Consider the following 14,327-nt stretch of genomic DNA (forward strand, 5'->3'; position numbering starts at 1 on the left):
ATTTGGACTCTTTCCATGCTTCGGCTGTTGTTGATAGTGCTGCTGTAAACATGGGGGTGCATGTGTCCCTTCAAAACGCACACCTGTATCCCTTGGATAAATACCTAGTAGTGCAATTGCTGGGTCGTAGGGTAGTTCTATTTTTAGTTTTTTTGAGGACCCCCATACTGTTTTCCAGAGTGGCTGCACCAGCTTGCTTTCCCAGCAATTCTTAAAGTAAGTCAGAGAGACTGCTCAACAGATCTAAAAGCTTCCATCCCAGAGCTGTGCAAGGAAACTGCATTTTACTCTTTAAACTTTTACTCAGAACCTTATGGACTCTTAACATCTAGCTCTCAGCAAACCCACACTTCAGATCTGCTACCCAACAAGCAGATTGTAAGCTTCACACTCAAAAGAGGGGAATAAAAGAGTTCATCAGAGAAAGAAATAATAACAGGAGAAATGGGAAGTTACATTTGGCAAATAAATGTAAGAAAATAAGATAGATGGAATTGTTACTTGTATAGCAAATATATCTTTATTCATGTTGATGCTCTTAAGCCTCATAAGAAGATTAAAATTTATGTTCAGTATTCTCTAAGAAACCAGAGATAAAGAAAGGTATATTCTTATTTACTTTTAAAGGTTTAGTTCTTAAAGAAATAGACTTTATGTAAATTAACTCAGATAAGTGATTTCTTCTGCTAATGCTATATATATCTTGTGGGAGGTGGATGGTGGGTAGGTCCCTAAATTGGCATAAGTTTAATGTGCATAAACAAAGTGCAATTTTTACTTTTCTTACATCAGTCTTTCCCATTTCTTTTGCCCTCAAGACCACTTAAACTACAGTTTTTCTTGGTGTACCTCTTGAGATCCTATATCTGGTAGTGTTCCTAAGAATGGCACTGCTTTAAAAAAAGTTCCAAAGAGTTATGTTTAGGATAAATGGTCTTTTTCCTTTAACCTTGCAGAGAACCTTCTGAGGCTCCAATCACTTTTGATGCAGATTCTTTTCTTAATTATTTTGACAAGATTTTAGGTAAGTTACAGTACGATGTTTATTTTCATTTTGAAACTACAAGGCTGTGGCTAGAGCACTGGAGCATTGGAAGTCAAAGTATTTGCTTTTTCTTCATGATTTTAAGTTGCTTTCAACCATGAACTTCTGCCCAGTTGAATGATTTTGCAGAGAATGCTTAGCTCAGTGCCAGACATAGTTGCTGCTCGTTCATTATTTGAATGAGTGAATGCTATGTGGCCAGATATGGTTTCCATGTTAATACTGTTTATTCTCTTTTAGACTTACTGTACTTAACACTAATAATAAAAAGACAAATAGCCCAAATTTAAAAATCAACAAAGGATTTAAATAGGCAGTGCCTTGAAGAAGAAATATAGACAAATATTTGAAAAGACTTAACTGTTTCTAGTAAGTGAATACACAATACAAAATAAGAACTTATTTTTTTGCCGATCATACTGGCAAAGATTTTAAAGACTGGCAATACCCAGTTTTCTCAAGAGCTGAAGAAATGGGCACTGTCAAACCGTGAGCGTGGAACTGTAAGTTGTCTTTCTCACGGTGGTTTGGTATCCTAGAAAATTTATAACCTTTGACTTAGTAATTTATTGCCAGGAATTTTCACTATGAAAAAGACATAATGTGCTAAGATGGTGATTGCAACATTGTTAATAGCAAAAAATTAGAATATCCCAAATGTCCATGGAGAAGGAAATGGTTAAAAAAATTGTAGTACGTTTGTGTTATGAAACATTGTGCATTTAAAAAAATTTTTTTTTAACATTTATTTATTTTTGAGACAGAGAGAGACAGAGCATGAACGGGGAGGGTCAGAGAGAGAGAGACACAGAACCCAAAACAGGCTCCAGGCTCTGAGCTGTCAGCACAGAGCCTGACGTGGGGCTTGAACCTACGAACCGCAAGATCACGACCTGAGCCAGTCGGACGCTTAACCGACTGAGCCACCCAGGTGCCCCAAACATTGTGCATTCTTAAGAAAGAATAAGGTCCATCTATGTTTTCACAAAGAAGGACTTCCAAGACATATAAATAAGTGGAAAAGCAAACCATAGTTCAATATGTATGTATGTGAAAAAAAAAAAAAGAACCTTATGTTTATATACATATGTGTAGGACTACATAAAGGCCTGGATGCCCAGCAAACTGTTAAAAGATGTTTAACTCTGGGAAGAGAGTGAGCTGTGAGACAATACTCTGTATGGCTTGAATATTTGTATCAAATATATTCATGTAGTTTTTAAATTTTTAAAAAAATTTTAGTAATTGAATTCTCATTTAAAAAAAAATTTTTTTTTTTTCAGTTCAGCCTATGTACTTTTCTGAAAATATCTGCCAGCAGTACCATTTTCTGGAAGGGGTTTTTATGAAGTTAATTTGTGTATATTGGTCCTTTTATGAAGATAATATTTAACTCTTTTGAAAGGTATAACTACTCAAGAAGAAATTACCATGTGGCTCTTTCTGTGTTGGGGTCTGTGTAGGGCCAAGACCTCATGAATCAGATTCTGATGATCTGGATGATGAAGACTTTGAATGTTTAGACAGTGATGATGACTTGGATCTTAAAACACAGGGGACTGGGGAAGAAGCATCTTTAAAAGGAACTCTTAATGATCTCAAGTCATACATGGCCCAGATGGACCAGGAATTGGCAAATACCAGCATTGGCAAAAGTTTCACCACCCAGAAGCAAATGGTATGTGTGTGTTTAACCTTTTCCCGTGTCTGAGTATCTTAATATTATGAAGGAAAGCTAAAACTATATTTTATCTTAGTTTCTCTTTTTCTTTCCTTTTTTTGATTTGTGATCATTTTTTGGTGATAAATTTGATTTTTTTATTTGAAATAAATAAGAATGTAAGATAGCTAATGTTTCCCTAACTATTAGGATGAAAGATTATTAACTTTACTCTCCTAAATATAATTTATTTTATTTTGATGTATTACATTTATTACTTATAAATGTATTAAATTTATAAATGTATTATTAAAATTAATTTTTAATTTTTATTAAAAAATTTTTTTCTTTAATGTTTATTTTTGAGAAGAGAGAGAGATAGCACGAGTGGGGGAGGAGCAGAGAGAGAGAGGGAGACATGGAATCCAAAACAGGCTCCAGGCTCTGAGCTATCAACACAGAGCCCAACACGGGGCTCGAACTTACAAACTGTGAGATCATGACCTGAGCCGAAGCTGCTCAACCGACTGAGCCACCCAGGCGCCCCTTTATTTTTTAAGTTTTTAAAAAAATTTTTGATGTTGGGGCGCCTGGGTGGCTCAGTCGGTTAAGCAGCCGACTTCAGCTCAGGTCATGATCTTGCGGTCCGTGAGTTCGAGCCCCGTGTCAGGCTCTGTGCTGACAGCTCAGAGCTTGGAGCCTATTTCAGATTCTGTGTCTCCCTCTCTCTGACCCTCCCCCGTTCATGCTCTGTCTCTGTCTCAAAAATAAATAAACGTTAAAAAAATAAATTAAAAAAAAATAAAAAATTTTTAATGTTTATTTATTTTTGAGAGAGAGAGAGAGAGAGAGCATGAACACAAGTTGGGGAGGGGCAAATAGAGGGGGACAGAGGAACCAAAGCGGGCTCCAGGCTGACAGCAGAGATCCTGATGGGGGGCTCAAACTCACAAACTGCGAGATCATGACCTGAGTCAAAGTTGGACGCTTAACCAACTGAGCCACTGAGATGCCCCTTAAGTTTAATTATATTAGTTCTTCTGTTATCAGTATTTAAAAAGTCATGCGATGTGGTCAGATTATGCAGTTGCATTCTACTACTCGCAGCTTACACTGACTTTAAAAAAGAGAAAGGATCTTAAATATCTAAATAATTTTCAAGTCTTAATACTGTTTGTTTTTTTTCTTTTTTAATTTAGAACCAAATTAAGACTTCATCTTACACTCTTTTTTATCCTAGTTTTTATACCATCAGCGTCTAACCTATACCTCAAAGACATTATGAAGGAGAGTGGAACTTCTGGATTAGGGTTTGAAATCCAGTTGAGCCACCCACTGTGAATATATATCCATTAACCAATAATACCTATGTTGTAGGATTAACATGAGAACCAAATAAGACAACAGTAAAACCCACAATAAGGCCCTTAATGAATGTTACTCACCTTGCTTTCATCATCTAAACTACATTTAAACTAGAATCATTTCCATTATTGCCCAGACCTCATAAAAACCAAGAAACCGTATTGTTAGATTTATCTAAAGTAGTGTATCTTAGATTTTAGTATGTATATGAACCATCTAAAGATCTAAGCAAAATAGAAGTAAAATATAGAAAATAAACAAAATTCTGGTTAAGTAAGGTCTGGGGTGAAGCCTGAGATTTTACATTTCTAACAAGCATCAAAGCAGTGCACGTGCTACTGACACTTGAACTGCACTTTGAATAGCAAAGATAGTCTATAGATCACACTACAGTCTTTCAAATCCTTTCCCCATTCTGTGAAACCACAGGCTCAGGTAATAACTCAGAATCTTTGTGGTTGAATTCCGCAGAACTTCAGGTTTTTACTTGAAGTTTTTTCATTGAGGAAAAAAAAAGAAGTCTAGTTTCTTTCATTTAGAAAAAAAAATAGGTTCTTTTATATATATAAAATGTTCATTTTTATTTCTTTTACAACTCTTAGGTAAGTTATAAATATGTCTCCTTAACCCTGGTTATCTCCCTTGGGCTATTTCAGAATGGGGAAGAAGTCCAATTTATAAAAACTTTTCCTAGAAAGTTTGTTTTAATCTTTAGAACCACATTCTATTGTGTGTGTTAAATTGTAAGGTTTATTAGATTTCATTTTTACTTTGTCATTAAGGATAAGAAATTTCCTTTTTAATTTAGAATTCAATTTTACATTGTTTAGTTGTTTTTTTTTTTCTTTTTTTTTTTTTATTATAATTTTTTTTTCAACGTTTATTTATTTTTCGGACAGAGAGAGACAGATCATGAACGGAGGAGGGGCAGAGAGAGAGGGAGACACAGAATCGGAAACAGGCTCCAGGCTCTGAGCCATCAGCCCAGAGCCTGACGCGGGGCTTGAACTCACGGACCGCGAGATCGTGACCTGGCTGAAGTCGGACGCTTAACCGACTGCGCCACCCTGGCGCCCCTACATTGTTTAGTTTTTATTGTAACTACCATCCAACCTAATGGCCTATTATCTCATGATTTTCTTTTCTATCAATAAGGAACCTCTCTCCCAGACTACCAGTAATAATTCAGATGAGGAAGATTCTGGTGCAGGAGGATCTGTTATGACACCAGTGGACGTAGACCTGAACCTGGTTTCCAACATACTGGAATCCTATAGTTCCCAAGCTGGCCTGGCAGGACCTGCGTCCAACCTTTTACAAAGCATGGGAGTACAGCTGCCTGATAACACCGATCACAGACCCACAAGTAAGCCGATGCAAGATTAACCAGCACATCTCACCTCTTTTTTCTTCTTAAATAAATATTGAGTCTGATTGTGCTCATTTGTAGTGTGGATGACTATCAGGTAACATAAAAGGTTTTGAAGTCAGCAGGAGAGAGAATATCAAGTTCCTGGACAGCCCCTGATTTACACACTCCATGTTTAGATTTTTAAATCCATTTATCCACGTTACTGATTTACTATTTTTATTGCCTGATTTTCTTTATTCAGATTTATCAAAGTACACAGGGGCAAACATAGCAAACAGGGTACCCAAATCTAGCTCACACTCCATTCAACAAACCATACAAAGGAATAGTATTGTATGCTAGCAGACACTCTGGTGTGTATATTTATGTGTGAATGTAGTGTCTAAGGATTAATAGAAGGTAGCTGGAACTTATAACATAGGTGCTTAAAATAGCCCAAAGTTTCTTTTCAAAGTTCTTTTCAGGTGCCTGCTTCCCATGAAATGCAGCTATGAGGGAAGAATCAAGTGATGTAGTTGGTAGAGTGTGTTTGTGAGTGAGTGTGTGTGTGTGTGTGTGTGTGTGTGTGTGTATGTGTGTGTGTGATGGGAGAGGTGGCCACATTGGTGGAGAACACCACCCAGTTTCTCTTTCATACATTCCTTGGCTTTTCTGAAGCCTGACCCTATCTGAGACTGTATAGTCCATTTCTATACATTTGCCTTTCCCCTCCCTGAGAAAAAGGAGCTAATAGAAAAGAAGTACTTAAGGAAAACTTCATCTCTACTTTGGCTTAACTTTGCTCCTCCCGACTACCTCAATGCCTACCTTATTTTAGTCACCACCAGTCTCAAATGACAGCTGAACTTACCATTTCATTTTTAGTTCTGTTATCACTGCCAAGGTCAAAATGCCTGAAGTAGGAAAAAGGACTCAGAAGCAGAAGGGGGAAATACATGTATCAGGGCAGATTCTGAGGTTGTCATCCTCTGTGAGGTAGACATAACCACATAAAGATGCAGGATGGATATTAATTATTGCAAAGCCCATTATCACAATGATGGGGGAAGTCTTCACATGGCTTGCCTCTTTTATGTGGAGTCTTCATGACTGCCCCAATGTTTCCACTGGCAATGGAATATTCAAGGGACAGAATCAGTGACAACACTAAGGAATACAGGTTGTGCCATGTGAATGGAATACACAACAAGAGTCACGGAAGCTCAGAAAAAGGAGAGAGAGATTTCTGAAGATTGGAACCACAAAGACAATTTCAAGGTAGATTGGTAGGATTTAAACATACATAGAAAAAGGAGATGGTGTTCCACTGTCTTTACAGTTCACCAAAGGTATGCAAGCAGAAGACAGGTTTGTAGTAAGGTTCCTAAGAATTTTGGGGACTGGCATCTCACAGAGTATTTCTTAATTTTATTGAATAAATTTGCTTTCATTGAGAATCTATTATGTCCTATGAAGTAGGCTAGGTACTTAACATAGCCTATCATATTTACTCTTTAGAAAATCCCTGCAAGAAATGTATTGCTACTGCCTCTTTATAGATAAGGAAAAAAGGAGCTCTGGGTTAAGTCATTGGTGAACTGAAGGCCACAAAACTACTTAGTAACAGAGCCAATGTTTGCACTTGTACCTCATGGACCACTGAGCCCATTCTCCATAGGAAAAGTAAAACTTTAACGTGTAATAATTCATATCACTGATGAGCAACTCTAACTGTAAAGAAGCTAGTTTAAAACATTGTTTTTCAGGGTGCCTGAGTAGCTTAGTTGGTTAAGCATCAGATTTTGGATCAGGTCACGATATCGCAGTTCTTGGGCTCAAACCCCGTGTCAGCTCTGTGCTGACATCTTGGAGCCTGGAGCCTGCTTCAGATTCCGTGTCTTCCTCTTTGTCTGCCCCTCCCCTGCTCATTCTCTGTCTCTGTCTCTCAAAAATAAATAAACAGTAAAAAACTTAAAACGTTTTTCGCAAAAAGCAGAACCAGACCTATAAATACAGGGAACAAACTGATGGTTTGCCAGAGGGAAATGTGGTGGGGGGGGGGGGGTGGGAGGGATGCGAAAACTGAGGGAAGAGGCGTGGGAGATACAAGCTTCCACTTATGGAATGAGTAATCATGGAAATAAAGGGCACGACATAGGGACTATAGTCATTGATATTATAATAGCCTTGAACAGTGACAGATGCTGTACTTGTGGTGAGCACAGCATAATGTACAGAGAAGTAGACTCACCATGTTGTACACCTGCAAATAATGCGACCCTGGATATCAACAACATTCAAATCAAAAGAAATTATAAAATTTATTCTACATGGATTAAAAACAATCACTTGTTTTTAAAAACTTCTTTTGGTCATAATAATCTTTAATGTACCACTGAAAAAAGCAAGTAACGGGTCTGCAAGGATATTCAGCAAGGTGGTAACAGTGAATACTTCTACAGAGTGATGGATTATCATTTCATTACACTTTTATTTCAGATAATTCTCTCCTGTTATTATTATGTTACTAAAGAGTTGCCAAGTGGCACTTTTATAATAATCTCTGTTTTATTTTAAAAAACCAGTTCTTTTTTTAAAAATATAATTTACTGTCAAATTGGCTAACATAAAGTGTGCTCTTGGTTTTTGGGGGTAGATTCCCATGGTTCATTGCTTACAGACAACACCCGGTGCTCATCCCAACAAGTGCCCTTCTCAGTGTCCATCACTCATTTTCCCCTCTCCCTCACTCCCCCATCCACCCTCAGTTTGTTCTCTTGAACACCTTTTTTTTTCCCCATTAAATTTTTTAAAATTATTTTCGTGACCATTAACAATTAAAGTTGGCTATCATTGTCTTGTTAGGGTTCCTGTCTGAAAGTTGGGTAGCCAACCACCTTCAATCAATTTACGTACAATGTAGTTTTGTAGTTTTGAATATTATTACCCTAGCAGCTTTGTTCTGAATGCATTCCAATTTATCTATAACTCCTATTAAAAAGTGTTATGCCAAATATAAACACACTGTTCTTTTTTTTAAAAAAAAAACTTTTTATTCATTTATTTTGAGAGAGAGAGGGAAGGGGAGGAAGAGAGAGAGAGGGAAAGAGAGAGATTCTCAAGCAGACTTCTTCTGCACCAGCAGTGTGGAGCCCAACACGGGTCTCGAACTCATGAACCATGAGATCATGACCTGAGCTGAAACCAAGAGTGGGTTTCAACCAACTGACTGAGCCACCCAGGTGCCCCTAAACACACTATTCCATGCATGATCTATCTTTTGAGTTATTTGGCAGACATACTGGACTAAAGCAATGCTGAGAAAATTTAAAAATCCTAATAATTTATACTCCCATCTACTAGTAGTAAAGTTGAGAATAAAATTAAAGGTTACTAAAGGTTTTCCTTTTAGTAAAAGGAATAGCTCTTTTATTAAATAATTCAGCAAATGTTTTACCTGAGATAAGCAGATGGGAAAAATAATATGTTTTATGTCCAAAGGGAATGAACATATTTTGATCTTTGGCACAGCAGTATATATGTGTGTGTGGTGTGGTGTGTGTGTGTGTGTGTGTATGTATATATACACATATGTATATATATATGTAAATATACATAAACATATATATGTATACATATATGTTTATGTATATGTATACATATATACAGATGTGTATATATGTAAATATACATAAACATATATGTATATGTATATATGTAAATATACATAAACATATAAGTATATGTATATATTTACATATGTGTATATATATATAGGTAAACCATATATGTATATATATACATGTGTGTATATATATATATATATAGAGAGAGAGAGAGAGAGAGAGAGAGAACACCAAGTGCTTCTTTTTCCTGTTTGGTTACTCTGAGTTGTGCAAGGTGGTAGTAATGTATTTGGAAAAAAAAAAACAAACATCCTAAAAGATCTTATCATCTGCTTCAGTACTACAGTACCATTATTTAATTCTAAAGAGGAACTTTGTTAATAATTACTGTTTTCTTATAACTAGGTTTAACAGTGTTCGTAATAATGGGTTAGGAAGGGTTATGCTTTACTGCAATGGTATCGCTCGATAGCGTAACACTATTTAGCTACGGGAGAGATTTATGTATTTTTTTTTTCTTAATAGCATTCCATGAATCACAAACTGATCACTCAGCTTTTAGTAAATTGCTTTATGTAGTCTAAGATTTATATAATACATGTTATAAAATCCCACATTATGTTCCATTATTAATTTGATCATACCTTCTAATATGAGATTTAATGAACATAGAAATTAATTTTTACTTTATTTTTATTACCAGAATGCCACCATATTGAAACAAAATGTTCCAATAATTTTCTAGAAATGATTATCATAACTTAGTGAAGGAAAAGATCTCCCATATAAATCAAAAGGGAAAAGATGAGCTTTATGTAAAAATTTTTGTAATACATTTTTTTCTGAAAACTGTTAATTTCTCATGCTTTCATTAAAAAATAATTTGCCTCCAATATTGTATTGATCTAGATTAGGAAGGCAGCCACATTTTAGGGGGTGGTCCCTGGAGGCAGTCACCCTTGTTCATACCCCCTTTGCCACTCACTAGCTGAGAAAACTTGAGCAAGTGATATATTCTCTTTGTGCCTCCATTTCCTCATCTGAAAAATGGAATAATATTATAATCATGAGATGTTGGGGTTATTATTAAATAAGTTCATTATCATTAAGTAAGTTCATTCATTAAAAAAATCCAGTGCTTGCAATATTGTAGGTACCTAGTGATTATTATTCCATTTCACTAATTTTTAAACAATTTGTTAGCAACACTAGACTAAGCAAGATACTATGAAGAATATAGAGAAGAATATGTGGGAGTGATAGCAGCAGGGCAGTGTAAGACATTCTCTTTTTATCTCCTGTATTTTTCTAAATTTTTAAAATTTAATTAATTATTTTTAAAAATGTTTTACTTATTTTGAGGGAGAGGGAGACAGAGAATCCAAAGCAGGCTCCACGCTGTTAGCATAAGCCGATCTCCATCCCACAAATCTTGAGATAATGACCTGAGCCACCCAGGCGCCCCTTTTTATCTTCCTTTAAAAAAACGGAGAAGGGGCGCCTGGGTGGCTCAGTCGGTTAAGCATCCGACTTCGGCTCATGATCTCGCGGTCGGTGAGTACGAGACCTGCCGGGCTCTGTGCTGACCGCTCAGAGCCTGGACCCTGTTTCAGATTCTGTGTCTCCCTCTCTCTCTGACCCTCCCCCGTTTATGCTCTGTCTCTCTCTGTCTCAAAAATAAATAAACGTTAAAAAATTAAAAAAAATAAAAATTAAAAAAATAAAAACAAACAAACGGAGAAGGCATCCATTCCTGAATACAAGCGACTTTGTGGTATTTAGAACCTAGTAATGACTCCAAGAGTCCACTGAGGAATTTCACCTACCAGTGCTGCTGGTAAAACACAGACAAACCTCCGGAAAGGCTGTGGAACCAGAGGAGCCAGCAAAACTGCCTAGATCCCTCCTGCTTCTGGGCTTTTATGCTGGGACAGGCATTCAGGCCCAAGAGAGAACCTGCATAAGTCCAGCCTTCCTCCTCTAGGAGACTCCAGCACACGACTGGAGGGTGGAGGGGGAGGGGGGGAATAGGAATTTGGCCCCTCAAGGAAACACTGTGTGGGCGACGATTTATCCAGCAAAGGCTATCTCTTCCGCAGGGGAAAAACAAAGTGGTGCCCGACAGTCCACTACCCCAGATAAACAGGATATGGCTGGAGAAACCGATTTCTCCCCACCAACACCTGGAGTAGGGAGTTGGGAGCTCCAGCCCGGGTCGGGGGTGGGGTGTGGGGTTGGGGTGGAGGGCATAGGGAGGACAGTCAGGAAGACACTGATAAGAATTTCAAATGGTGTTAAAGGGATTGTGTTCAGCAGAACCATGAATGTCTTGGAGTGACACCCTGGAGATCTCCCTAGCAGATCCACGTGCACCCTCAATGCGCTGAGTTCTACACCTATTATCTAGTCCCCATTCGTTGCTGAGTCCTTGTGCCTGCTCCTGAGTGAGCTTGGGAGAAGGAGCCCAGTAAAGTGAGCCCAAAGAGAAAACAGGCCATAGTTGGTGGACAAAGGACAACGACCAACTTGAGCTATAGCGCCCCCTTCTGGGAACAAAAGAGAGGTTTCTAAAAGCCCCTGGGTGAATTCTAAGAACCAGGGTAGACATAAAAGATTAGATTGGGGAAACAAGAGGAAACAACAGTGAAGCAAACACATTTTCACAGAGGACAAACACACAAACCTTTCAGATCAGAGCAACACCATAGAAATAACACTTCATCTGCTAAAGGCAAGGGGCCTTTACTATCGTTAAGGAGACGTCTGCTCTGAGCCCCCTGTCTTAGACCTCACTGGGACAAACCCAGACACATAAGAGAATGTTCTGCAGGCCTTTAGAAGTGACCTTCACAAACAGCACCCTCTTGATCTACTACACTTACCATCGGTAGATTTTATTCAAACTTATTCCAAAGCTGAAACTAAAAGAAATAGGGAATCCTACTTTGAAAGCTGAGCAGCTCCAGGAAAACTAACAACCACCCACAGAAAACTCCAGCAGGCTACCTGTACAAAACATAGGGAGCCCATTCTTGCAAGGGCTTACTTCAGTGAGAAAATATACCTAAGGATAACTTGAATCTCAGATGGCCCAAATGGGGTTCTTTTGACATGTCCTGAATTAGTTTTCTTGAACACACAATTAAAGAAAGCTGGCTATTAAGGGTAAGCAACCAGAAACTAGGAATCCTTTTGGTTCAGTCAGTAGAGCCCCCAACTTTTGAGAATAATACAGGTAGGCACTCTGGGCTTCATCTGTTTTTTTGGTATCTTTGGACAAAACTGACCACGTTTTAACTGAAAAATGGATAATAACTAATGGATCCCTAAATTAGAATGCTACCTTGCAATTAGTTTTGTTTAATAAAAGAAATACTTTGGAAATTGGGTCTTTAATATCTTTGTACAAATATCTTTGTAGTGAAACAAAGACTAGGTCTTGTTTATATCTTGTTTGTGTTTATGTGTCCATATGTGTTATAAATGTGTTATAAACCTCTTGCATAAATTATCTTCCCACTGGAATTAATGAACTGATTTGTTAGCACATAAATATTTCCAACACAGTATTTGTTGAAGGCCTTTTATAAAATGCACACTTTATTACTCACTCACGTTACTTCAGTAGCATGCTAACCTTTCATTCTGCTTTCATTTCTTGTCTTCCTTTTTTCCATGTTGATGGAATTTTATAAGTATTTTTCTCTCAGTGTCTCTTAATTCTTGTTGGCTCAGATCTTCAGGTATGATCAGACTAGGGTGAAATAATAATAGCTTCCTGAATTGGGGTGACTTAATTATCAGATTGAAATGATCTTTCAATTGTCAGATATTCTACTTGTCTTTCAAGTTACAGTTTCTATTCAATAACCTGGGGCATTTCTATCAAGGCATGTAAAAGAAGATACATCTAAGAAATTCCAGGAATATCATGTGTTAACCTGCATAAATGGCTCAGGTGAATTTGAGGATTTACCTGGTCTTTTACAAATGCTCTTGCAAATAATGCCATTTATAATTTTCCTTAGTTATAAGATAAATCATTGCAGTTTATCCTAATATTTATTATTTTCTTACCAAGTTAGAGAAATGCTTTGATACTCTATAGGTATGAAATTATTGATTATTAATTCCCTCCAAGGGATTTGCTACCCCAGAACAAGAGGAAGTGAGATTTCCAGTTTGCTTTGTGCAGCTGTGAAGTATGAGCAGTGCCAATCTGAAAGTTTTTGTGGCAAGTTTCCCTACCTCCTCTTTCCCCCAGGCAAAGATGGTCTTCCATCTGTGAACTGAGAATCCCATGTCATTCTATACTGGCTTCAGATAATCTATGTGTGCAATTCCTTGTGGTATGAATTGCCCCCATCTCATTAAAACAAGCACTCAAAGAAATAATGAAAGTGTCATTGTTGCTGTGTCCTCAGTTACTATCACTAATACAATGGGGCAGAAATAATGGGATATCCTTTATTTCCTTTTGTGCCAGTATCGGTTGAAAAGAGCCTCTTTGGTTAAGGGCACCATTTAAGTCATGGACACTGCTGGTGCACACGTCTCCCATCTGTCCTGAATGTTGGTTTATGTCTGCATGGTTAAGGCTCAGCAGCCCTCTTTTCAACACAGCCCTTGCCCTTGCCCTAGGATGTTATGCACTTTCTAACATTTAGGGGAACTTAGGAGCCAGATACCTCCATAAAAAGGCCAGTTCCCTTGTTTCAAGATGGGATTAATTTTGACATGCAATGTATGCCTAGAGTGTGCTTGTAGTATGGTCAGAATGAAGTAGTCTCCAGTAGAAACCAATTTCTTGCTTATCTCTCCCCTATCCTGTTTTCCTTACTCTCCTCTTGAGAGCATTCCCCAACAAATCACCTGAATCAGAATTCCTCCCTTTGGCTTCCCTTCTAGGAAACCTGACCCACGATACTTGTTTTCTCCCTCTAGGTTAACATTACCCATTTGATGGATTTTTTGAAAAGCTATAGTCTCATTGAATGTTAGAACTCATTCTAAAATTTAAAGAGAGGGAGAAAGACAAATTTGACAATTAAAAAAATTCCCTTTGAGACCATGAAATTCAGATGTAAGCAATTTATGCAGTGAGTATCTGATTTATTAATATCACTATACATATGAATTTATCAGCTAAGAAAGTTAATACAAGCTGCTTTAGAGTTATCTCAGTTGCCTCTTTGGGTAAAACATGGTAAGGATTAGGAAACCAAATTAGATCAGATTGTATCAGTGTACAAAAGAAATTTGTAATAAGAAAACTTTTGC

General features: G+C 37.4%; 1 protein-coding gene across 1 annotated transcript; it reads left to right on the forward strand.

The window, feature by feature from the left end:
* Nucleotides 1-932: 932 nt before the first annotated feature.
* LOC115514042 (protein ecdysoneless homolog) lies at nt 933-5,513 on the forward strand. Its single transcript, XM_030315692.1, has 3 exons — nt 933-1,024; nt 2,509-2,723; nt 5,226-5,513. The coding sequence occupies exons 2-3, from the start codon at nt 2,655-2,657 to the stop codon at nt 5,454-5,456; spliced, it is 300 nt and encodes a 99-aa protein (XP_030171552.1). The 5' UTR covers nt 933-1,024; nt 2,509-2,654; the 3' UTR covers nt 5,457-5,513.
* Nucleotides 5,514-14,327: the final 8,814 nt, after the last annotated feature.

Source organism: Lynx canadensis, chromosome B2, assembly GCF_007474595.2.
Source record: "Lynx canadensis isolate LIC74 chromosome B2, mLynCan4.pri.v2, whole genome shotgun sequence".
NCBI classification, from domain to species: Eukaryota; Metazoa; Chordata; class Mammalia; order Carnivora; family Felidae; genus Lynx; species Lynx canadensis.

Coding starts and splice junctions, on each gene's coding strand:
- LOC115514042 (XM_030315692.1), top strand. CDS start 2,655: ATGGCCCAGATGGACCAGGAATTGGCAAATACCAGCATTGGCAAAAGT. Junction 2,724..5,225: donor TCACCACCCAGAAGCAAATG/GTATGTGTGTGT, acceptor TCTATCAATAAG/GAACCTCTCTCCCAGACTAC.